The 27,261-nt window shown below is 38.6% G+C and overlaps 1 protein-coding gene across 16 annotated transcripts in view; it reads right to left on the reverse strand.

The window, feature by feature from the left end:
* The window catches only part of Sgms1 (sphingomyelin synthase 1), a 295,435-nt gene that overhangs the window by 22,673 nt on the left and 245,501 nt on the right, over positions 1-27,261 (reverse strand). For all 16 annotated transcript variants that reach the window (XM_058583226.1, XM_046456771.2, XM_046456765.2 and 13 more), the window contains one exon: positions 17,555-18,407. In XM_058583226.1, coding sequence (XP_058439209.1) covers positions 17,555-18,195 — 641 coding nt within the window. In that variant the 5' untranslated portion in view covers positions 18,196-18,407. The remainder of the gene's footprint in view (positions 1-17,554; positions 18,408-27,261) is intronic.

The raw sequence follows: 27,261 nt of genomic DNA on the forward strand, positions 1-27,261 counted from the left end.
TACCCCTCCTGCCACGTGTCCTGTGTGCTCATACTCAGCAATAATTAGCATCTCAAAAAGCTGTATTTGGACATATTACCTATTTTTTCTTAAATATTTAAGCATAAGGTTCACTATTATTTTTTTTTCTGAGAAAAGAAAAACATAATCTGTTAAATTTGATTATAAGGAAATATGAATGAAAGTTGTTCATATTCTGTAGATCATTTTTGAGACTTGCTAGAACAGTGGGTTATACAGGTGACTTATTATTAAACTTCTTTTTTTTTTTTGAGGTGCTGGCGATTGAGCTCAGGGCCTACTGAATGCTTGGCAAGTGCTCTACTACTGAGCTTCACCCACTAGCTCCCTTTTATGCTTTTTAATACCCCTTATCTAGAAAAGAAAAACATGCTCGAAGTAGATTACATTTTGCCAAATCTAGGCTTAAAACAGCACGACTATAACATTTTTGGCATTTGCTATAATAGTCTAAAATTTTTAAAAAATGGTTAATGAAAGAAATTAATAGAGTACAATTAATATAAAGTACAATTAAAATATATTATAATATAAAGTACTTTATATTATAATATAAAGTACAATTTATATTATATATACTTTATATTATAATGTAAAGTACAATTTATATTATATATACTTTATATTATAATATAAAGTACAATTAAAATACTGGAAAGTTCTTTTATTTCCCACAATGTCTCTTTCAACTAATCCACAATAGGAAGACATACACAACTCTGGGCGTATTGGAGAGATCTGACTATTTGCTAATAATATGACCCCTGAAGAAATACCTCAATTGAAAAAAAGTTTTGATAGTGTCATAATTGACTTTAAATAAAATTATTTCATTTACCCAAATTCTTATATTTTCTAATAAGAAAAAAACCTTTTAAAGAAATTATAGGTAATGAGTATTCTAGTACCCATTCCCTGGTACTATTTCATAGACTTTCCATTATTTCTAATCCATTTCTCCAATTAGACATTTTTTTCTGGCTCTTTATGAAGCTATTGGCTTTCAGAAACAGGACCTGGCACACAGCAGTGGAGCTAAGAGGCAAATAAACAAGGGAGAGCACATGAACCCTGATATAGAGTCAAGGAGACACCTGTCTCTGGTGCAGTCCTCAAGACCAGTGTGTAACTCAGGTCCCTGCTGAGTGGCTCCAGCATGTGAAACACAACAACACAAGCTGAGCAGTATCTTTAGTTGGAGGCTAGTTCATTTGGTGACCTTGACCATCTCAATGAAGTTCCTTGAAAACTAGTTTCCTCATCAGCAAAAGGAGAAAAAGGACACCGCCAGAGAAGTGGGTTAGAAATAAATGGAAAGGCTATGAAAAACAACCGAGAATGGTTATCAGAATACTCATCATCTGTAATTTCTTCAACATTTTTCTTAAAAAGTTGGCTCTGAATAAAATAATTTCATTTTTCTAACTACCACACTACCAAATAAAATTAGTAAGATATCAGGGGTGATAGGAACAGTACCAACTGTTTTGCCAAATTGCTCTTACATGTCTAGCTCTCTGCCATTTACTTCCTACAACACCCAGCAATGTGTGGCTATGGCCCTTATTTTACAGATGGGAAAACTGAGGTTTAGAGTCTGAAGTGAAATGTAGATATAGTACATAACACAATAACATTTAGACAAAATTGTTTCACATTAGGTAACAAATTCCACTGTTGAGTACTAATAGGCAAGTTAACATACTATCACATTTTGTTTACATTTCAAAAGTTACTTAACTCCAGTGAATATTTTTGGTGTTTTTTTTTTCTGGTATGAGATAACTGTACTTATGTGGGTTTGTTTCTGTGTCTTCTATTTTGTATCACTGGTCTACGAGTCTGTTTTGGTGACAATTACCATGTCTACGAGTCTGTTTTGGTGACAATTACCATGCCGTTTTTTGTTACTATGGCTCTGTAGTATAGTTTGAGGTCTGATATAGCGATGCCTCCTGGCTTCCCTTTTCTTGCTAAGGATTGCTTTAGCTATTTGGGGTCTTTTATTTTTCCAAATAAATTTCATGATTGCTTTTTCTACTTAAATGAAAAATGTCATTGGGATTTTAATTGGAATTGCATTAAATCTGTATAGTGCTTTTGACAGTATGGCCATTTTGACTATTAATTCTCCCTTTATAGGAGCATGGGAGGTCTTTCCATCTTCTAAGGTCTTCTTCAATTTCTTTCTTTAGTGTACTATAGTTTTCATTGTAGAGGTCTTTCACTTCTTTTGTTAAATTGATTCCCATGTATTTTTTTTTTTTTAAGCTACTGTGAATGGGGTTTTCCTAATTTCTCTTTTAGTAGATTTGTCACTAATATATAGGAACATGTTTGATTTATGGGTGTTGATTTTATAACCTGCTATTTGGCTGAATTCATTTATGAGTTTTAGAAGTTTCTGGTGAAATTTTTTGGCTGTTCTAAATATAGAATCATGTCATTGGCAAATAGTGACAGTTTGAGTTCTTTTCCTATTCGTACCCCTTTTTCTTTTTCCTGCCTAATTGTTCTGGCTAGAGTTTCAAGGACGATGTTAAATAGAAGTGGTGAAAGAGGGCATCCCTGTCTTGTTCCAGTTTTTAGAGGGAATGCTTCCAATTTTTCTCCATTTAGAATGATGTTGACCTTGGGCTTAGCATATATACCTTTTATGATGTTGAGGTATGTTCCTACTATCCCTAGTTTTTCTAGTGTTTTGAACATGAAGGGATGCTATGTTTTGTCAAGTACTTTTTCTGCATCTATTGAGATGATCAAAACATTCACTGGAGAAAAGACAGCCGGTTCAATAAATGATGCTGGGAAAATTGAAAATCCACATGCAACAAAATGAAGTTAAACCCCTATTTCTCACCCTACACAAAAATCAACTCAAAGAAGATCAAAGATTTAGGCACTAGAACAGAGACCTTGTGTGTACTAGAAGAAAAAGTAGGTCCAAATATTCATCAGGTCAGCCTAGGATCTGAATTATTTAAAGCACAAGACCCCTAAAGCACAAGAAGTAAAATCATCATTAAATGGGATGGATTCAAACTAAAAAGCTTCTTCTCAGAAAAGGAAACAATAATGTAAGAGAGAGCCTACAGAATGGGAGAAAATCTTTACCACATGCATCTCAGATATAGCATTAATCTCCAGGATATATAAAGATATCAAAAAACACAAAATAAATAAACAAACAAAAAATAACCCAATCAATAAATGGGCTAAGGAACTGAACAGACACTTCACAGAAGAAATACAATCTATCAACACATATATGAAAAAATGTTCAACATCTTTAACAATTAGAGAGATGCAACTCAACTCTAAACTACTCTTAGATTTCATCACACCCCAGGCAGAATGGCAATTATCAAGAATACAAACAATAATAAATGTTGGCAAGGATGTGGGGGAAAAGGTACACTCATACATTGCTGGTAGGAATGCAAACTGGTGCAACCATTATGGAAAGTGGTACGGAAATTCCTCAGAAAACTTGGAATGGAACCACCATTTGACCCAGCTGTCCCATTTCTTGGTTTATACCCAAAAGACTTAAAATCAGCATATTACAGTGATACAGCCACATCAATGTTTATAGCAGCTCAACTGACAATAGCTAAACTATGGAACCAACCTAGGTGCCCTTGAACAGATGAGTGGATTTAAAAAATGTCATATGTTTATATATATACACACACACACACACAATGGAATATTACTTAGCCTTAAAGAAGAATAAAATTATGGCATTTGCTAGTAAATAGATGGAGCTGGAGACTATCATGGTAAGTGAAATAAGCCAATCCCCCCAAACCAAAGGCCAATTGTTTTCTCTGATATGTGGATGTTAATTCACAATGGGGGTGGCTAGGGAAGAACAGAGTTACTTTAGATTAGGTAGAGGGAGATGGGGTGGGGGAGCAGGTATGTGGGTAGGAAGGATAGTAGAATGAATCAGACATTATTACCCTATGTACATATATAACTATATGACCAGTGGGATTCTACATCATGTATAATCAGAGGAATGAGAAATTATACTCCATTATATATGATGTATTGAAGTGCAGTCTACTTTCATGTATAACTAATTAAAACAAATAATAAAATATAAAAGTTACTCAACTCAAATTTTTAATAAGTTTTATGTCATATTTCATACTGCCCAGAACTCTACAAAATAAATGTTTTCATAACAACTTAATAATATATTGGTTATTAAAGCACTGAAAAAATTCTAATAGGTCACACAGATATGCAAAATTTCAGGTGTCCACTTTTCATTACAGTTTACAGCCTGTGGCCATACCCCATGTGTTTAATCTGTCTTTCTGATGTCATCCGGTTTCCAACCTTCTATCTCACCAGAACTTCCACACATGGCACTTCTTTCCACCCATTGTCCTGAATGCCATTCTCACTTCCAGGCTATGGTCTGAATATCCATGGACCCCACAAATTCCTATATTGAAATCTGATCACCAAGGCAGAGCCTCAGAATGGGATTAGTGCCCTTATAAAGGACACTGCAGAGAGCTAGCTAATCTCCTTCCATTATGCATGGACACAGTGGGAAGGAGCCATCAGTAGCCAGGAATGGGACTCTCATCACACACTAAGCAGCTTATGCCTTGATCTTGGACTCCCACTCTCTAGAAGTGTGAGAAATAAACTGAAGTTGTATTTGCCACCCAGACTACTGTATTTTGTTACAGCAGCCTGAACAGACACCTCCCAAAAGTCTACTCTGCATAGAGCATTCATAATCATCTTTTAAAAAATATTCTACAGAGTATGTCCTCTAAGCTCCCCAAAGGTTACCAATTATACCTTGAATAAACTCCTAACCCTTCACAAGGCCCTGGATCTGCCTGGCCTCTCTCGACCTCTGCCTCCCTCTGCTCTTCCCATCATTCTCCAGACTTCTGCTTTAGCCCTTGATACTCTCTGATCACACCTTGCAAATTCCCTCTGCCTTAGACAGGATCTCTGGCCTGGTAGTTCTCTGTCTGGACTCCATCTTCTGCCTTCTTCCTGGAACACAGTCTCACTCTGCCTGGTGTGGACATTTTGTCCACAGACTGCCTACTCTCATGTAGTCCCCTGCTTCCTCTATCTCATTTTTCTGTTTTCATTTCTTCACAGTCCAAATTTAATAATTATATTGGTTATTAAATTTGGGTTACATATAGAATATAACAGAATGTAAAGAAAAACCTTTCCCCACTCCTCAATTTCCACATTCTGAAATCTGAGCTAACTCCAAAGAGGTTTTTAAATCTGTTTTCTTCCCTTTAATTCTTTGCTACTAACCTCCTTGTTTCCCTGGATTATGACAACTGCTATCAACTCCCAGGTTTTAGCTCTCCCAAACTCCCCTCACAGTGCCTTTCAACTCCCTTCAATGACTCTGAGCCACTTCCTCTGTCTTATCTTTCAGACAGAAATCCTCCTGCTTGGGCAAGAAAAGGCATGTTTGCCTACCAATCTCTTTCCCTGGCCTCTCCCACTACTCTGTTTATTACTATCTGTTCACCTCAAGCATTCCAGAGTCTCCATCTGGACAGAGCCACACCACCCCTACCAACTACTTCAGAACTTCGTTTCTATTTTATGGTACAGTTGCCCTGTGGCACACCTGAGAGGAGGTCCCAGGATACCAAAACCCATGATGCTCAAGTCCCTTACATAACACACACACATCCTCTCCTATATTTTAAATCATCTCGATGGCTTATACTACTCAATACAACGTAAATGCTATGTAAGTCGCTGCTCTGCCACATTGTTTAGGTAATAAGGACAAGAAAAAACAGGTCTATGCTTGTTCAGTACAGATATAATTTTTTTCCCCAGAGTATTCTTTTTTTTTGATCCAAGGTTGGCAGAATCCATGAATTTGGAGGGTTAGCTATACTTTTAATAGTGAGACTGCCATCACCTCTACTGACAGAGACCACGTCTCACCCCTCTATTAGAGGCAGGCCTCAGAGAGAGCTGGGCCTTACTCATCTTTTATTCCCAGTGAGACTGTTACTGGAATCTGTGAAACCAGCACAACAATATCCTTCTGTGCTTTGTAGTTTTACTTCTGACTCCCTCTGAAAGTCCTTTTTTTTTTTCTACAAATGTTTATCCTACGAAGTCTTCCAGTGAGCTGTCAAAATTCCTCGCCCTTGATGCTCACTATCCCTTTACCCCACATCTTTGACTTAATTTAAAACATTTGTTAAGATGGCTCCATTCATCCAACAAGGCCTGTCAACCCCTGGGGACTATGCATCCTGCCTTCTTTCTCCCTTACACTCCTGCATCCTGAATGCCCCAAGTGGGCACTCCACCATCACAACTTGGGCACTCCCCACAGCTCCAGAGGGAAGAGCATAAATCCCCAGTGCTTGGAGTTCAGTACTCTGGCAGGGGAAAGGCTAGTCAAACAAATGAAAGGGCAAGGCTAAATGCTGAAGAACAAACAAGAAAAATAAATGCTCTCCTGGGAGATTTAGAACTCATTTAATATTTCTCAGGAACTTAGAGGGCAATGACCATTTATGCCTAAGGAAAAGAGACACACCCGAGCTTCTAGACCAGAATATGCCTGTACTTGCACAGTGCTCTTTTGCCTTTAAAACACCCAACTCAAAGCAATTTTACATCTTTGATATTATCCTAATCATATTCCTGTTTAGCATGTATTATTATCCCATTTTACAGAAGAGGAAATTAAAGTATTACGTGTTTAAGTACTAACCTGGCCATAGGCAGTCAATGAAAGAGTAACCAGAAAACCCAGGTCTCTAGACTTTCCATCAACTGCTCAAAAAGGAGGTTAGCAGCTAAGATTTTTTGTTCCTATGCACTCTATACAATATCTGCAACATAATTCAAGGGCTAACTAAGCTCAGGTAATAATCCATACTGATGTGGGTAATTTGCAAAGAAAGGATCATATTATAAAATTGCCCCTGCTCTATCTGGCTTTACAAAAATATTATTTCCAGGGTCATATATAGAATATAACAGAATGTAAAGAAAAATATTATAAGATGAAATAAAAGATCAAGATGATCTACTTGAGACAGGTGAGAAGTATCATCCAGAAACTCCTATATAAAACCATACGAAATGAAAAAGTCACATTCCTTTGTTGGTATTTTAGGTTATCAACAAAATATCTATGTATGCATACATATATGTACGCATAAACGTAGGTATTATAAATTCAAAATGTAAATATGTAGATTCATATGTAAATGATGCAATGTATATGTATACTCAGATCTTTCCTCATTTCTTTCTTTCATCAAAACTTACTCACCCTGAATTGCTACCTTAGGGGCTTGTCCAGTCACAGCTAGTGGAACTGAACAATTACTGTTTGTTCTTGGTCTGGAGTAATGAGTAACATGCTATCATAACAAACTTCTAAAGATATAATAACCACAAACATCACCAGCAGTAGCTAACATTGATTGAAATCTAGGCACAGTTACTAGCATATGCAACATGTGATAAATGCTACCAGCTATCCCTATTTATTCATTCCTATGGTGAATATGCCTGTACTGGCTTGTGTTCTAGGCACTGGGAATCCAGCAGTAAACAGAGTGGAAAAACCTGCCTCACAGTGCTTTGTTACAGTAGCGGGGTAGACAATAAGCAAGTAAATATGTAAAATGCAGAGCATGTTGGATATGTGCTAAACGGTAAAATAAGTGACAGGGTCACTGGAAAGGAAGGTAACAATTTGGGATTACGTTAGTCAGAGAAGGTCTCCTTCTGTTGGAGTTAACCTTGAAGATATCTGTGGGAAAAGATTCCAGAGCCTAGCAAATATAAGTGTTGGGGCAAAGACCCCTTTGGAGGGGCAAAGACCAAGAGGAGACAGGGTGGAGAAGAAACCACTGGGTCTGGTGGGACCGGACCCACTGGGTCACTATGAGGACAAAGGCTTTAAAACTATATGAGGTGGTAGAAAGCAGTATGGAGATTCCTTAGAAAACTTGGAATGGAACCACCATTTGACCCAGTTATCCCTCTCCTCGGTCTATACCCAAAGGACTTAAACACAGCATATTACAATAATGTAGCCACATCCATGTTTATAGCAGCTCAATTCACAATAAGCTAAGCTATGAAACCAACTTAGGTGTCCTTCAACAGATGAACAGAGAAATAAAATGTGGTATACATACACACAATGAACTATTACTCAGCCATAAAGAAGAATGAAATTATGGCATTTGCTAGTAAGTGGATGGAACTGGAGAATATCATGCTAAGTGAAATAAGCCAATCCCAAAAAACCAAAGGCCGAATGGTCTCTCTGATTTGTGGATGTTAACCCAGAACAAGGGAGGGTGGGGAAGAGAAGAATAGAAGTGGATTAGACAAAGGGAAACCAAGGGAAGGGCATGGGAGGGGTCTAGGAAATTAATTGGTCATAACTTTCCTAGCTTTGTATTTGTATACACGACCAGGGTAACTCACATCATGTACGACCACAAGAGTGGTGACCTAAATAGAATAGGTTATACTCTATGTATGTATATTCTGCCAAAACACATTCCACTGTCATGTGTAACTAAAATTTTTTAAAAATTACATGAGGTAGAAAAAGAGTCCCATGAGTTAGTCTTAGAGTAACACACTCTGTTGGCCAAGTTGCAAAGTGACTTAAGAGCAATAAAGACCAGTAAGAGGCTCCATGACAGACAAGGGTCAGAGAAGATGGTTAGATCTATGGCAGGAACAGAACTGGTGAGACAGACCAGATGTGGTGGAAGAGATTATCCAGAAAAGACGACAAAATAGGACACTGGACTGAGAACCAGGGAGAACAGCGAGGCTCTTTACTAAGAATGGGATAGGGCAGGCCTGGGCACCAAGAGGACGCCAAGTACTTTGTGAAATGCTCTCTACATACTTTATATTCAGTCCTCATAAAAGGTTTGAGACAGAAACCATTACTCAGGTGGTAGGTGAGGAAACAATGCTACTATATCAGGTAAGAAGCTTGACCAAAGTCACCCAGCAGGTAGGTGACAGGATCTAAATCAAGGATGAGCCTCCATAACCACCCCTGTCATGGTCTGAAGAGTGGGGTGGAAGACAGATGTAGTGATTTCTAAATCAAATCATCACCGGGCACAGTGGCACACACCTATAACCCCAGCTACTCAGGAGCTTAGGCAGAGGATCGTTAAGTTCAAGTCCAGCCTCTGCAACTTAGTGAGATCCCATCTCAAAATAAAAAATATAAAGGGCTGTGGATGTAGCTCAGTGGTAAAGTGTCCCTGGGGAGGGATAAAGAAAAAAAAATCAGATTATGATTAGACATCTCTGATGCTAAAAGAGAACACTTAGGCATGGTATAAAATACAAGGCAAAAATATAACCACTCAAAAATACACATTTAAGAGCACATAGAGAAAAAGATTAATAAAGAGGATATGAACCCCCAAATTAGCATTATTTATCTCTGGTAAGATTATGACTTTTTTCTATATATTTATTGTCTTAGTTCATTTTTTTATTGTGGATATAAAACAAACAATATATACCTGAGATCAGGTAATTCGTAGGGAAATGAAGTTCATTTGGCACATGGTTCTGGAGGCCGGGAATTTTGAAAGAGTAAGGTGCTGGCCTCGGGTGAGGGCTTTCTTGCTGCACCATAACATGGTGAAGGCACCACAGGGTGGAACAGCAAGTATGCTAGCTTGGGCGTCTCTTCCTCTTCTTATGAAGATGCTAAAGATGATGGGGGCCTCATGCTCAGGATCTCATCTAATCCTAATTAATCCCCAAAGGCACCACCTCCCAATACCATTAACATGTATTTGGACATTGAGCTCCCAACGTGTGAGCTTTTGGAGGACACATTTGAACAGTACCATTTACCATTATCTTCTAACCTGCCTACAAGCAAGATGCATTACTTCAGTTTTCTTTAGTACTATAAATAAAAATTAACTCACGAAAGCTGTCACTTTTTGTATCTCTCTCTCTCTACGTTGTTTTACTCTCCATTTTATCCTGTTTAAAAAAAAAGCCTCTTAAAATGCTTAAGGTACCTTAAAAGCCAAATTGCTGGGATTAATGAATTTAGAGGCTGTCCAGGATGAATCCAATTTCCCTCCAATTTCTAGGGCTCAGACTAGTATTTAGGTCATGCGACCTAAAATGGTAAAAAAAAAAAACAGAAAAAGTGGCAGCAGATGAGACCACCAGTCACCTAAGTTGAGAGCGAGAAGCAAGGAACAACCTGGTACTAAATGGGCCATCCAGCCCCTAGGGAATTCCTCCCCCAAATGTCCCTCAGAAAAGAGGGGAGAAGAGAGGAGACTATGCAAGGCCTCCAGGAAAGGAGAGAAAGGATCTTAGCCCAGACTCAGAACCCAGAGAGAGGATGGGCCAGAATAAAAGGAAGGAGAGAAAACTTAATAGAAACAGAAAGAATGAAACTGGATGTGTCTGTCCAGTGGAGAAACAGGAAAGGGATTTCCCAGACTGGAGGTAGTAGGAGCCATGCCATACCTGGGAGGTGACAGCATGGCAGCAGTCAGCTAGGAGCAAGCTAAGAATATTTTCTACAATATTTGGGGAGCAGCAAGATGTGACAGCTATCAAGGCTGGTTGGTCCATTCTGGGGCACATGCACGTGTCTTCTGAATGGTACATAACACATAAACCTTATAACCAAGAAACTGAACTGCTCTGTTTTATTCTATGTGTCCTATGCACATGAAATCTGTGCCACTGTATCCGCTAAGAAAACACACTTTCAGAGGACAAAGATTGTTATGCCAGGATTATTATACATTAATATAACAGCTTACTATGCCAGGATTTCCAGACTGGGTTCAGACTGAAGTCTTCATTCTCCAATGTAGGCTGCTGTGAGATGGGGGCAAGCCAACAGCTTCTTCTTGGTTACTTTCTCTGAGAGGTGAGCGTAACACTACTAATTTTAAGGATTGACTGAACCAAATGTCACAATGAATGTAAAAAAATATTGTTACTACAACATCAGCTACTTTGGAACTTGTCTCTTGAATAGGATGAAAATGTTTTTTGACAACACAGATGAAAAGGAACAGAATAAAAGAGACTGAGTGAGCAGAGGAGGTACAGCAACACGCGTAGGGGCAGAGACAATGCTTGAATTCCTCCTTGCTTTATTGCTAGAGAAGAATATGACAGCCAATTAAATAATGGCAGTTATCCAAAAAAGCTACAGTAACATGAGAAAATTTTGTTCTCATCCGTTTTATACTTGGAGACAGCATGAACCACACACTTGGAAAAGCTGAGATGTTACTGTGAGAGCAAACAAAATTCCCCAGGACATAACCTTGATGCAAATATGCAAATGTTCTGCTTGATGGTGTCTCCCTAGCACATAGTGTCTAATAATTCTTGGTAACTAAACGTGAAGATGCCCCAAAGTTCCATTACAGACTAGCCTTCTGGTCAACTACACTATAATTTATAAGAAAGTGAAATGACGTTAAGAAAAGGTTCTCCTGAAAGTTACAAAACAAACTATTGAACAGGAACCTGAAAAGACCTGCTTCACATCAAATGCTCTACATCAGTAAGTGCTTTTAAGAACTTTACTTAATCATAACCATCAAGATATAAAACAATGGAAATATGTTGACAGTATCTGGGCTCATAAAGTTCCTTGGGGATTAGAAGAAGAATGAGTAAGTACTTTGATTCAATCAACTCAATGTGAAAAGAAGCACTGATGGAATTAAAATAGGGTAGAATGAAAGATAAATGTTAGTGGAGAGTCTAGTCTGTTAAATAAAACACAACCCAAAACAATCAAATTAGCATCTGACAGAAGCAGTTGCAATCAACTCAAAGATTCTGTCCTTGGGAATGAGATTCCAGTCACAGAAGAGAGGAAAATGCTATAGGGTTTTTTATGTTGGCAGAAACCCACCTAACAGATAAGGCCATCCAAACCAGATCCTTTATCAGAGGTTAAAATATGGTTTTATGTTGTCAGAAATCTATCTAACAGACAAGGCCTCTAAAACCAAGCCTTCATGGGAAATAAAAATATTAACTAAGGTTGGGGGTATAGCTCAGTGGTAAAGTACATGCTTAGCATGTGCAAGGCCCTGGGCTCAATCCCTAGCACCAAATAAAAAAATAATTAAATAAAACTTTAAAATGACAACAAAATGGGCTTGAGTTATGGCTCAGTGATAGAGTGCTTGCCTGGCATGTGTGAGGACCTGTGTTCCATCCTCAGTATAATAAACAAACAACCAAATAAATAAAAAAATAAGTTCTTACCCAAGTAATCTCTGAACATAGAATATACAAGGCCAGTAAACATCTAAAAATCCATTCCAGTACTATCAGAATATAATCTCAGAAAAACCATACAGAAGACTATACTTGTTCCTTCCTGCCAGATCAGAAAGGAACAGTCCTAAATACAGACGCATGGAAGGCCTTAAGCCGGATCTGCCCACCCTTCCCTTCTCTAGTCCCTTCCCTTTGGCATGGGCTCAGTTTTCAAAGAATCCACTCAGTGACCATTTCCACATCACCAGCCTCACTATGTCTCTGCCAAGTGTTGATAACAGAATGTTCTACCCTATCCCCCAAACAACTCTACCACCAAGCTCTTTCAACTCCACCCCACAACCCAACTGACCAAGGGCTCCTTTACTTTTTTCTACAACAATTTCCACCACTAATGGACCAACATATCCTGCAATATTTAATGAATTTTATACAATCTGTTCCCCAATCCCCAAATTACTTACACTACTCCTTTCAGGAAAATGTCTTACCCCAACAAAAGATGGGCAGCTCTAAATGCAACAGAAGCCAGGACTTCCCATCACCCACCCAAAATTCATTCACTGAACAAACATTACATGAATCAATTCAACCACCTGGACTTCCACAGTGGCAACCTATTCAGTCCTCCTGCTTCAAATCCTACTTCCCTGCTCTCTAGACTGCAGCCACAGTCATGAATCTTTCAAAATATAAATCTGCTCACATCCTCCACCTCAAATGACTTACCACACGTGAAACAAAATCCCAACTCTTCACCCACAAATACCCTGCATGAGCCACCACCCACATCTCAACAGACCTCTTGAGTCCCCACTCCACCAGCTCAGGGGCCCCAGAGGCCCTTGGGTGCTCCTCAGGAGTTCTGCACCTGCTGGGTCTCCTGCCTGCACTGCTCTTCCCCCGAAAGCCCCCATGCCACTCTCCTTCATGTGCTCAACTGTCACCTCATTACTAGCTCCATCCCTCCTCACCATCTCCAACACTCGCCCTTTGCGCTGCTTTTTCTCCATTTCCCTTAAATTAGCTGTTATCATCTATTCATTTGTTTACTGCTGCCTTACCCCAGCCAGAAGATAAGCTTTAGGAGAATTCCAAGATCCTCTGCTCAATGTAGCATCCCCAGGGTCTACGAATACCCGATGCATAGTAGGTTGCTCAGTGAACACAGGCTGAATGAACGAATGCATTTTAAAAGAGCATTTTCTGGGTATTTCTATGTGCTAGACTCTGTACCAGGCAGAAAGATATAAAGATGAATGATGAATGGGATCTAGTTTTTGAGAAACTTAAAATCTAGTAGTGAAGGAGACACACACACACAAGTAATAGAATGAAATGTGCTACGAGCTAGTTCAAGGAGAAGCATGGAATGGAGTAGCTAAAGGTTAGGCAGGCTAGCCAGGGACCGGAATATGAAGAACCCTGAGCCTCAGGCTGAGGAACTGGTTCTCCATGTGAGTCTCGACTGAGAACACCAACCTGGGGTGTAAAGAGGAGAGGTATCTGAAATTAGAACTGACAGAGCTGGAACTGACTCAACTCAGTGACAATGAAGGGAGGAGCCCTCTTAGGTTTCTGATAAATGCCACTGGTCAGAGAGGAAGGAAAAAAAAATGGAAGTTTTCAAAGCTAGCATATTTGACGTCAGACAAGTTGAGTTTGAGGTACCCTGATCACCACACTCAGTCATAATTATTCCTCTAGTGACTAGTAAACCTTTGACTTGGAAATTCTACAGTATGCTCCCTGGCCTGTCAGGGGGTTACAATGTCCTGACAGAGTGGAGGCACACGCATCACACATCGGTGCCACCGTGTTAACCATGACTTAGCCATGCAAAGCCTTTAATAAAGTCTTGAGGCTTTATCAAATCTGTATGTTTAATATATTCTTTATCATGCTTTCTTAAAACAAGGGATACCTGTTTTGCAGTGAAGTCTGACACAAATGCAGATTCCCAGGAATTTTTCCTAGTCAGTGGCTTGAAAGTCCAATTCTAAATGGGGAGACAACATTTATTTACAATTTTAAAAACCAAAGAATTTCTCAAGGACAGGTATTATTGTTGCTTTCCCCTTCTCAATGTCATGGAAATCCCATGTTGATATATGCTTATGTAAACATATATACATCCAGACGTGACAAGAAGATGTGAAGAATGAAATGAGGGGAAATTAAGTACAATAAAACAGAACCCATGTTCCACAGGAAAGAACAACTGTATACAACATAAGGAGAGAGCCAAATGTCACAATTTAAGCACTAAGGTTTTCCAGCACCTCCAAGCTCAAGTTACAGGGTGTTCTGTTGGGAGATGTTAGCTAAATTCCAGTGGTCTCACTCCTCAATTCTAAGTCATCCTCTACAGCTTCATCCTATTTCTTCTCTGAAAAGTAGACGACACAAAAGAAAGATGGAATATACTATTTTTTTAAGGGCTCTAGGGCTCTTAAAATCAAAGTCAAGGGCCCTGTTGGGAATTAATAGCCAAACAGGTTTAATTCCAAGGAGCTGAGTAAAGTGTGCTGTTAAGTGATAAACTTCCTGGTGGATGGTGGGGAGACAGGTGGAAACTTAGGAGAGTCAAAACACAAAAAGAGGGAGAGGTTAACACTCTGTTAAACAGAACATTCCATACCAGAAGGATCTATTTCCTGAAAATGCTGCATGAATAAAACTGCTATACTATAATATGTAATTAACTAGCAACAAGGGAACTATGACACTACAAAATTTAAAATTTTAATTAAGATCTTTTTAACCTTCTTTAAGAGAGCCAGGGAAATGCAGTTCACTACCTACTGCGTGATATGTCAGTCTGTATCTTCTTACCTCTTATACGTCTGGTGGGCCACATACACTCTCAAGAGATCACAAGGAGGGAGACGGACAGCAAGAGTGTGGCCCAGTAGAAGGACAGGGGCAGGGATGTTTAGGACAATATTCGCTTCCTACATCCCTATCTTTCCAGAGGTGAAAACTAGAGGGAGGACTCCACCTCCCTGTCCCCCACTGGAGATTGAACCGAGGACCTCAAAAAGGCTAAGCTAGCATTTTGCCACTGAGTCCTCTTCTAAAATTTTTAGGTCTCACTAAGTTGCCAAGGCTGGCCTCTAATTTGTGACCCTCCTGCCTCAGCCTCCTGGAGCAGCTGGGATCACAGGCATGCACCACCACACAAGGTTCAAAGAAGATTTTAAAGAATCCTTAGCTGGATGCATTCTAGACAGAAATACTCTGAACCTGAGTGGCATGTCCAGTAATGTTAAATTCAAACAACACATGGTTGCCTAGGACAACAGAAGTTTATACTTAAGGGGACCTTATTTTCTGAGGAAAAATATTTAGGGATCCACCCAAACCACTCAGCACATTAGGCCCTGGCTGGGCTGGAACACAGGCTGCCTGCATCCCAGTACTGGATTAATTCTGTAAAAGAAACAAATTGGCTAGTTTATTGCTGAACAATTTAAATATATAAGTGTCAGCAGTACTGGCAATAAGTACCAGGAAAACATAAAATAAAAAAGTTTGCAGATTTCAGGAAAATCTCTTGCTGGGAAAAAAATAAACATTTTAAAGAAAATAGTCCTATATTGAAGACAGTTCTTTGAACAAGAATAAACTCATTTAAAAGCCACAGTTCTGTGAGAATCATGTGTGATTTATTCAAAGCTAGATTCCAGAGTAGTAAATTATATGCCTGCATGGAAGAATTTTGATAAAAATTTAGGAAACAAACACACAAAAACAAAACACCAAAAATCAGGGAAAAAAAAAAAAACAAAACCCAGGAAGCATAATTCAAGTTAAACTTTCCTTTGTAGAGAAGAACTAACATTTTTTCCCCCATTGGGCTTTTAGGGAAAAAAGTTGAGAAGTCAAAAAGTTTATAATTCAAAAAGCAGGACTGAAGTTTGGCAACCAAAGGAATGCATTTAAGGAATTCTGAACATCCATATTTCTAAACATATCCTTCATCCTCTTAAAACTAAGCAACAGAAACAGCTCTTCAACCAAATCAAATGTAGCCCAGACCACTAGTTTTATTTCAGTTTCTGCTTAAACTTTAGGATTGCCAAACCAGCCCTAAATAAACACTGACTACTTCAATGACTTTCTTTATCTAGACTAAGATAGTCCTTCCCTTGGCCAAGAGTGAGCAACTGCTCTCATTTCCATTCACAGATATAATTTATAAGATAAAACAAAACTCAAATAGTTTTAATAAAATACCAGGGAAAAAAACCCATCATTTCTGTCAGAGACAGTTCAGGATAAACTCTATATCCACAATTTATTTTCTTGAGTTAAGGTGATCTCTTTAATACTTAGTTGCACTGTGGTCATGAAACAGTTCACCAAGAGGAACTGAACTTCCTCAATGAATGGCTTCCAGAACCCCACACAAGGGCATCATAAAGATGTTTCACTCAGAGGAAACTCAGACACCAAAGACAAGGGCATTAATTAACAAGAACAAGTCGTTACCCAGGTAAGTGGTTTTGGAAATCTATATTTGAGTTTAGAGCTTGAGACCTGAAAACCACTTGCACCCACACAAAACTAAACGGAGGTGCCTATTTATAGCCCTGAGAGACTTGAATGGAATAGTCACAGTCTGCTTTAATTGCCACAAAACAAATAAGACAAAATCACATAGGTTCCTCCACATTCCACCTACCCAAGTCGTATCCTAAGGATATCATTTTCCCAATAACCCAAGCCACTGTGGAATACTTATTCTGAACTCATCTTTCAATATGTATCTGTGAGGTTCCAGGTCTGACTGTGTGGGGAAAACGATCCCCACCATGCGCAATACTTAGGCCAGCTGCCAATCATTTACTTCCTGAGTTAATAACACCAAGACTAGGTGGTTTACCTGCTGTTTATCAGCCAGTACTTTCTGAAAGATGTCTGAGAGTTTTCATTCTCGTTAAGTGAAAACAGAACATCATCTCTCACAGTCCTAGTTGTCATGCTATATGAATATTGAACAAAACAGGGAACTAACAGCATTTTCTTAAAGCTGCCAGAATTTTAGTTAGCTCAACGGAGTATGTAGTTAACAAAATGAAAGAAAAAGCAGTTAATACGCTTTGATTCCAACTGCTTGACGAATTTCACTTCCAAATAATTACTAGATGTCTGGAGTATAAACCCCTCTTTCACCGCATCTTAGAGCTTTGACTTTACTTACTTGTATTTTAAGAGCAGCCATTGAATTAACCAGAGTCCTACAAGGATCATGCCGTTAATTTCACAAATAGAAAAGGCCCACTGCACCCGGTTAAAATGGTCAAAAAACGTGTCCGGTAGTGGAGGCTGCACCTCCTTAGGAGGCACTCGTTCATGGACGACCGAGATCATCACTGTGGTGAGAACAAAACAGGAAAGTGCGTAAAGGAAGGCCAGAAAAGTCTTGCCCCACTCCATGGGGTACTGGGAGCGCTCCAGTTCTGGCATGGGGATCTTTATCATCTCTTTCCTATACCCATTTGGCATCCCATTGGGTTTAATCTTGATGCTAAAGCTGCCGTCAGGGGTGGGGACGTCTACGCCAATGTTGAGGTGTCCGTTGGCATGGCCGTTCTTGTGTGCTTCCATGTGGTGCTCCATTTTCAGGGTCTCTATCATGTCCAAGAGCCGCTGCCCATTGTCAGAGGAGACTCGGCACAAGGGGGGGTTTTTGAAATCCTCTCGGGTTAGGTTGATCAAATCCTGGCCTGTGAAATGTTCTAGAGGTTCACAGTATTCTGGCATAGCATTCTCCAACAGCCAGTCTGCCACCTTCTTGGGTGACCAATAAACCACTTCCTTCATTGTACTGGCAGACGACATGCAGTCCCCAGCTTGTTCTCAGAGGTCAGCAGTCACTGTTCCTACAGGGCAGGACACTGTCCCTCCTTGGCTGGTTCATCTTATTGGGCCTCATGAGTGGAGACTTGTTTGGCAAGATGGTCAGGGCAGTTGTTAAATACCTCATGAAGCTGTCCAGGGTTTCTGAGTGCATGAGCATTCATTCACCTCATTTTTGAACAGAATTCTTCCTTCTGTGGAAGCAAAAGAAAAGGTTAGGCTACTGGGACTTCCATATCAACTCCCCCAAAACACATGCACACAAAAATGGAAAGTCAGTTGTGAACTCCATAGTTTTCAAACATGTAATAGTTTCAGGGAGCACCATTTCTCTGGTTATTTGTCTTCTCTGACAGCACTAAGTTGGATCTGAAAAAGAATAAGGTCAGAACACACATGTATTATAGGATCTCCAGTGGTGTACTTACTAAGGATAATTCAATAGTGCTTTGAACTCTGCTCTACACAAACCATTGATTCTCTTTGTACTTAATAATGTGAAAGAATATGGCAATTTTTTAATCCATCATTCTATTTGGTGAAGAATGTTTAAAAATGCATATACTATATGCAACTTAAATAGATATCAGAGAAAACTACAGAAATGCAGATCATCTGGCCCAATAATTTTACAGTTTTACCAAAAAGTCAGTGAATCCCTTTTTCCAAATGTGCTTGAGCCCCATCAGAGGTTACCAATCTGGCTGCCTGGGCTGAAGTGGAGGGGAGGGAGACAGCTCTGCCTGCTTTGTTGATCTTTCCACTCCCAGCCCCTGGGGGTTTCTGTGGAATGCACCATGGTTTGAAAATGAAGGATTTGATCCAACTCCCTCATTTATAAATGAAAAATCTTACTTCTATAAATGTCAAGGAACTTGCCTTCAGTCAAGGGGTAGTCTGTCTAGCAGAGTTACAGGTTAAATTTAAATACACTAAACTAGTGTATTTATTCATTAAAAATACTTAACCAGCTAAGTCACAATAATCAAAAGGCATACCTATAGAGAAAATTCAAAAGAAAGATTCAAAAATTTATATTTATATAACTATATAATCTGCCTTTAGCAGAAAAGAGACCACAGTTTGTCTCCCAGCATTTTCCTTCCACCCATTATGTGAGCTTCAGTTCATTCATCTGTAAAACGGGAATGAGGATAATCAAAAATGTTTCCTTCACAGGATTTTATTGTCAATGATTAAAAAATGAAAATTGGTGAAACATAACCTAGCTCAAAAAGCAATGATTTTCAAAAGGGTCTGTTGGTATCCAGGCCCTCTTTTAACCTTTCCCATACTATCGATCATGTCCACCAGCCACTGTCCACTTTATATCACTATGAAAAAATTCTACCAGGGCTGGGGATGTGGCTCAGGGCCAGCAAACAAGGGGTCTTGGGTTCAGCCCCGGCACTGAAACAAAACAAAACAAAACAACCTATAGGCTAACTGTTTCCTTATATGGTCAATGTGTCAACTGCAAAAAAGCTTACACAGATCTGGAAGTTTAAGAGCTGAAAATTAATGATGACACCATTTCCTTAACATGTTTTTATGGAATAATAATCTGAAAAAAATGTTCTATGTTAAAAAAAAAAATCCGTAACCAACAAACCTAGGAATTGCGTACTATAATCTCTCCCAGGTATAACAGTATACATTAGGATGTTAAAAGCATGAGGAAATTCTCCAGATTAAAAAACATAATTAGCAGGACTTCTCAAATTGACTTCATCAAAGCTGTCCAATCTCTGCACCACTTTTTCTCTTCAATTCATCTCCACTGAACTCTCAATCTAATTCTGGCATGAGGATGGAGAGCATGTCTACTTTCAATTTCCCAGTCCAAATAACAACCAATCAATGACAATAAAAACCTTAAAAGATATTCTAGGCCCTGCAAGAATATCGGGTATTCCCTTTTCTAGGAGTCTGCAATGCTCTGCACCTTTCTTATCACACCCTCCCCTCATTAAGTTTCTGTCTAGACTCCCGCAGGAGGCTTAGAACAACCGTCAGCAGCCATGTATCTCCCATGCCCAGGACTCAGTAAGTACTCAATCAACCACTGCTCATTATTCTCAAAAATATCCCTCAGACCCTGCACCACATTGATGGTTAATGGAAACTGAATCTATTGAAAATGACATTGATAATGAAAACTGCTTTAAACCAATTTGGATGTTCCAGGAAAATAAGATAAGCATTTTCCAGAGAGAAACAAAACCGAAGTGGATCTCAGACCACCTGTCACCACCACAGCGGAACTTCCTCTGTGATGAGGACTGACCAGAGTGGCAAGGAGACATGCACACCAGACAGAAGGTTGCACAGGACAGGATCTCCTCAGCACAGGGCCCAAGGCCTTTCCTTAAATCCTCCTCAGCAGAATTTTCCTTAAATACTCCTCTGCAGAATTACAGGAACCATCAAGAGAGCCCTTCAATATCCTGAAGTGACTATAAGACTGTAAAGAAAATCCTCGGTGGAGTGTCTTGGCCTAAGGGAAACAAACACAGGCTTCTCCCCCAAGTTCTTCATTCTTCTCCTTGCCCAACACAGGAAGTTGGCCAGGATGGGAAACCCCCCAGAACCACGGAGACCACAGCAAGGCCAAGGTGCTGTTTCACTTCTCACTGAGGGGAGAAGGAGGCACATATCACTCCTCAAGAGATAATCAACTTTAAAAAAAAAAACAAATGGTAGGAGGTAATTCAATACAGGCTATCAAACATTCATCTGGTATGGCCAGCACTGTAAACATCCATCCAAATGAAGAAACACTAATCTTGAAAAGGCAAGACCTTCAAGCAGTTTCTGATAGCCAGAGAACTCTTCAGAGATAGCAAGATAAATTAATAACTTCAATTCCATAGTTAACTAGGATAACAAAAACATTTTCCCCTGAGAAAGCCCCTGAGGGTACTCAACCACTGCTCATTATCTTCAAAAATATCCCTCAGACCCTGCACCACCTTGATGGTTAATGGAAAACGAATGTATTGAAAATGACACTGATAGTAAAGACTGCTTAAAACCAGTTTGGATGTTAGATGATATATGGTCAGCTGGGCTAGGAAAACAACTACCACCAACACCCAGAAGAGCCACCTTGAATCCATTATTGGGAGACCAACAAGGAATACCAAATTGATAGACTTCCCTCAGAATTGGGAAAAATTAATATACGAATAAAAACACTGTAAATAAACTCATCCTCCCCCAAATATCATAGAATTTGGGAGACAGAAGTAGTATAGCAACTCTTGTCCATATGTAATTTTTAGAGATAAATACCACAGCCCAGTGAGTTTATGGTTTGTCTAAAATTTCATACATAGCAAAGAGGTAGTCCTGGGGCTGAGACCCAAGATGCCCTTCAGCGCTCTCCCGCTGTGAGGTCTTCAACCATCTCCCAGATCTGAGCATGTGGGCAGAGAGTCTAGAAAGTTCTAAAAAGTGGTGGTGTCCCAGACGATAAAAGGTGAATGACAGCACATGGTTACCACAGGTCCTTAGCTCAGGAGGACCTTTTATCTAGTCTCAACTAAGTAAAAAATATACTAAATTCAATTTGGCTTTAATTCTTAAAATAGATATTTTAGTCTTAGAAGCTATAAAAGCCTTTAGATAATATGCTATGCTGTGGTATAAACTATTTATAGTTAATTATCAAGGCCAGATTTCTAAAACAGAAAAATAAGTTAAAGCAATTACTCTAGTAATAGAAGACAATTTAACCAAGAAAAATTACTAAATATCATTAATTACCCCATGCCCCCTCCCTTCCCCTCCAACCCCTCAGCCCTATCTAGAGTTGTCTATTCCTCCCATGTTCTGGCTCCCTATCCCACTATGAATCAGCCTCCTTATATCAGAGAAAACATTTGGCATTTGGTATTTTGGGATTGGCTAACTTCACTTGGCATTATCTTCTCTAACTCCATCCATTTACCTGCAAATGCCATGATTTTATTCTCTTTTATTGCTGAGTAATATTCCATTGTGTATATATGCCACATTTTTTTTATCCGTTCATCTATTAAAGGGCATCTAGGATGGTTCCACAGTTTACCTATTATGAATTGTGCTGCTATAAACATTGATGTGGCTGTGTCCCTGTAGTATGCTGTTTTTAAGTCCTTTGGGTATAGACTGAGGAGAGCTGGGTCAAATGGTGTGAATATACTATATATACAACCAGAGATATGAAAAATTGTGCTCTATATATGTAATAAGAAATGGAATACATTAAGCTATCATATATAAATTTTAAAAATTTACATTAAAAAATCTGGAAATTACAAAATAAATAAATAGAGGGTAATGTTTTAGATTAAATAAAACAATTATATTTTTAAACTCTTTTTATACCTTAAGTTCATGCTATTTTGCCTAAAAGGCAGAAGTTTTAATAAATAAAATTGAGGAAATTATATTGTTCTGTTGTGTGCGTGTACAAATATATAACAGTGAATCCCACTGTTATATATAATTACATGCTCCAATAAAAACTCATCTGAAATGGAAAAAAAAGAAAAGAAAAATTACTAAACAAATCACTTAGGAATGTCTGTTTACACATCCCCAAAAGAATTCATTAAAATGGGAGTTCATAATCTACTTGAATCAAATGTATGAAACATGATATGTCAAGAGCTTTGTAATGTTTTGAACAACCAATAATAAAAATTAAAAAAAAATTTAAAAAAAAGAATTCATTATGTTATAGTTGGGTGTGGTGGCCTAGGCCTATAATCCCAGTTACTTGGGAGGCTGAGGTGAGAGGACTGAAGTTTGAAGCCTGCCTGGGCAACTTAGTAAGACCCTATCACAAAATAAAAATAAAGCAACAAATTATGAGATCAGGGGATATAGCTCAGTGGTAGAGCACTTGCCTAGCATGCATGAGGCCCTGAGTTCAAACCCTAGTACCACAAAAACAAAAATCAAACAAATATATTATATTGTGTTATTATTTGGCTTGTCTAGAAATAAAGCAGTGTTGTGCTAACAAAAACCTACCATCACAATTATAGACTGAACACATCGGTTTTTAAGAATAAAAATGTGCAGTTATTGATGGAAAATTTCTAGTTCCAATATCATTAACTTGCCCTCTGACTCCAGTACCTCAGTTTCCTGAAATGCAACAGTTTATTCCATCCACTTATTCCATTAGTAAAAGGAATTTACATACACCTGACAGTGCTTTGAAAAATAAAGTAATATATAAAAATACAAGAGAATAATAAACTGAGTTCAATTTATTCTTTCCTTGAAGATTAACTGGCTTTGTAAAATAACTGCCCTGAAATTGAGAATTGAGTTTTCATGATTTTTTTTAAGGCACAATGGACCCAAGATTGAACAAACACAGCTGGCATGTCAATGAAGAAACTGCAGGGAAAAGATAGGGTTCCAGAGGTTTCCAGATGCTGATAATAACAAGTGATAGTAGGAAGTTGCACATAAAAGTCTTACATAGAGTAAATTAAACTTCCTGTCTCACGGATCAAAGCTCTAAAACAAAAACAAAAGCAACATGGAGATGACACTTAATTTTATTTTAATAGCTTATCATCAACTTCATCCAAGATCAAATTGTGGATGGGCATATGACACTTAGCTCACACTTTATTAAAAACAAAAACAAAAACTCCCTATGAGTACTTTGTTGAAAAAGCAATACAAATAAAGAATTTATACTGTTTTTCTACAAAACACTGACTTTTTGTAAAACTTCCTGTTCATGTAAAAGTCTTCATATCTACTAGAACTTTACCTAAAAGTCAGTTGACCTTTTAAGGTGATGCAGCCCACTGGAACACTCATAGGTATTAAATTCTCAGGATAGCTTTCCAGTGGCTCTTCTTCAAATCAGTCTATATAAAGCTGTGCATTTTCCTATTTAGTACTTGAAGAATTAATTCAAAATAAGCAGAGCTCATAAAATGATACATATTTGAAGAATAAAAATTGTTAAGAGTAACAACCACATTGGTTTACCTGAAAGACTTAAATTATTTGTTTCACTCTACAGTTTTGGAAGTTTTAGATTACTTTTGATGCCTTAACCTTTAAACGGCTCTTTATTTTATTTTAAACAGCTATTACCTGCCGTGTTCACAGTTCCACAGTCCAACTCCGGTTGGCAAATAAAAATCATCCCTTACAAAACAGGTTCCTTAAACTAAGTGTCTGCTGACCTACTTTGCTTAGATGTGAGAAGGGCTTGCTGCAGCGTACATATTTGCCTTTCAGTCCACTCAGGTTGTTAAGACTCTGGGCTGTGAGAAGAGCCTCATCTGATGACATCTTTCTCTCCTCCAAACCTTGTCTATTTAATGGTACTTAATACTTAGATTTCACAATATCTGAAATGCATTCCTTCTCAGTGGCTGCCCTGTAACTCACCCAAAAGTTAACCCCATTTCTTATGCCCCCTTCTCAAAATGTAGGATCTATATTGTAATGTGGTAGCCCTCAATGTGCCAGGGGAAAACAGATGATTTTTGGTTGCTTATAAATTAACAGGTATGATATATGAAAAGAAATCAGCCATACCAACTGTATACCATATATTATGGTTCTAGCTGTTCCCTTACGGTATGAAATATACAACTGTTCCATCCACATCACAGAGTCCTATCACCAGTGAATTCTACCTCTCAGACTCCAAGACTCCATTTGAGTCATTTATTGACAAGATGTATATATAAATATTTAGTAACCAGAAAATCCAAAGAATCATTACAGAAAAAATAAAAAACTAAAAGTTCTACTATAGCAATTGATAATCATCATACAGCAGAATACTAAGCCTCCACTAGAGATTATACCACATTTCTATATTATAGTGATATATACTTATATTTCTGTCAACTGAATAAACAGGTTACCAAACAGAATAACATTCTTGAAAGAACATGTATTGTAAATATCATAAGACAAAAGTCCGGAAGCTGTTTATCATTTTCTTAACTGTTAACTTGGGGAGCAATTATGAAATAATTTTCAGGGTTTTTTTAAAATATTTTAAAATTTCTCTGATAAACACATTACTTGTGTTTGGAAGGAGAAAATGACTGCTCTTCTTTCAAGCATATTCTGTTTTTAAACATGCAAGCTGCATTGTAAAACTAAAAATAGATGCTGCCTACACTAGCTTTCTTTAAAAATATTAAATGAGCTTGTAGGTTTCTCTAAAAACCCAGAACCTTTGCCCTCTGTATACTAGGTTCTAAAACCCTTCAAATTCCCAAAACATAATGGTTCTGAGCTGAGCCAAACTACCAACAAAAAAAGTTGAAATGCAAACCTAAGGGCATGAAGAAATTCTAGTCTCAGGCATTTCCCATCATGCCAGAGAGAAAAACAACAACAAACCATCAGGACGTCAACTGTTCTATCAGCTGGATTTCCTTCAATACCCAGGCTGCTACAAATGTTCGGAAAGGCCATTTAAAAACTCTGTTGTGATTATGATCAGGAAAACTGCATAGCTCTTTTGACAACTAATCACTATAGTTTTCTCATTGGATTTCCATCTTAGAACTCAATTACCACAACCTTTGAAGATGATCTATTCCCACTAAACTGATCAGCTGCCTCTCTGTCTGAAGCCAGCAGGGCTATTTTCATATGTGCCTGGTTAATCGGCAGTACTTGGACTTGGCTTCACTCCAGCAGCACTTGAGAATGTCAGGATACAAGCAGCATTTCCAGATCCCACCCCTCTCACAGGGGCTGAAGTGCACAGTGCTGATTTCATCCACCCAGAGAAGCCTGAGAAAGACTAACACAGACTCTATTTCTATCACACAACACTCTGTTCCTTTCTCTTCTTCCCATTCTTCTCTTCAAAAATGAGAACTATATCCTTCTAATTCACTGCTGGTTTAGCTGGAATTAAAAAAGCTGTCTTCTGAATCCATCATAAATGCCAATCAAGAGTGTGACAAAAAATCAGATAACTTAGGAAAAGGATAAGGCCAGGTTCCTCGTTTCTAAGAACTTCGATGCAGTACCCTAGGGAACCTGGCTCACTTAAACTGCCCTAGGTTTATCCATTTCTAAAGCAAAAATAATTCTGCTATCTTGTAGAACTGTAAAAAAAAAAAAAAAAAAAAAAATCTGACATGGAGTTTAATAGATGCCTAAGAACAGGAGCTATTTGGAGACATCTAAGGGAGATAAAGGTTCAGATCCTTCCTTTTTTCCTCCTTTTTCTACAGAAAATCCAACAGTGGTCAGTTGGGAGGCTGGGGCTAGTGGCAAAGCCATTGGCAGAGCCAGTGTCAGAGGAGAGGAATGAAGTCACTCTGCCCCACCATTCCTTAGTCCCTTCTTATCTCAGTCTCTTTTCAACTCAAGAGAAGCAGACATGAATTTAACAGGTTACCAGGAAACTCAATCTGCCAGGCTTTCAACTGTTTCAGAAATATCTCCAAGGACCAGGCACACTTGGTCAATGGGTCACAGAGAACAGGGAATGGCGAGGGCTGTGGCAGGCAAGAGATTGTAACTGTATTGGGTATGGCCTGCCCTATCTTCTGAACTCCAAAAATAAGCAAAACACCTGAATCTGTGCAAAGAGATTGCTCCTCCTCAACTTCACTTTCCCCTCACTCACTCTAGCTAATCAGCTGTGACTTCCTAGAGACCCTCCCTTGAAGGCTGTCCCCATCTGTTCCCCTTTCCTACTGCCATTTGCTGTGCTCTGGTTTCTACCTCCAGTGTGACTCAACAGCAACCCGATGCCATACTGCTCTCTGATGGGCCTTAGTTCTGCACATAATGTGAGCCCATCCTCATTTGCCTTGAAGTCTCTAGAGCCTAAAACACTTAAGAGAAGTGGGTTAAATTTAAGAATAAAAGAGAATGCAAAAGAGATGGCTTCTAATCCCAGAGCATGAACCCAGTGATATAAATCTCCTTTGTACACCAAACATATAAAAACCAACATAAAGTATAACTGCTGAAATTTTCACACCATAATCAGTTTCAAATTAAAGAAAATAAATTTCCCATGTACTAAAAAAAGAATAA

This window comes from Marmota monax, unplaced genomic scaffold (assembly GCF_021218885.2).
Source record: "Marmota monax isolate L192 unplaced genomic scaffold, Marmota_monax_Labrador192_F-V1.1 WCK01_AAM20220418_F8-fsc00166, whole genome shotgun sequence".
Taxonomy (NCBI): Eukaryota; Metazoa; Chordata; class Mammalia; order Rodentia; family Sciuridae; genus Marmota; species Marmota monax.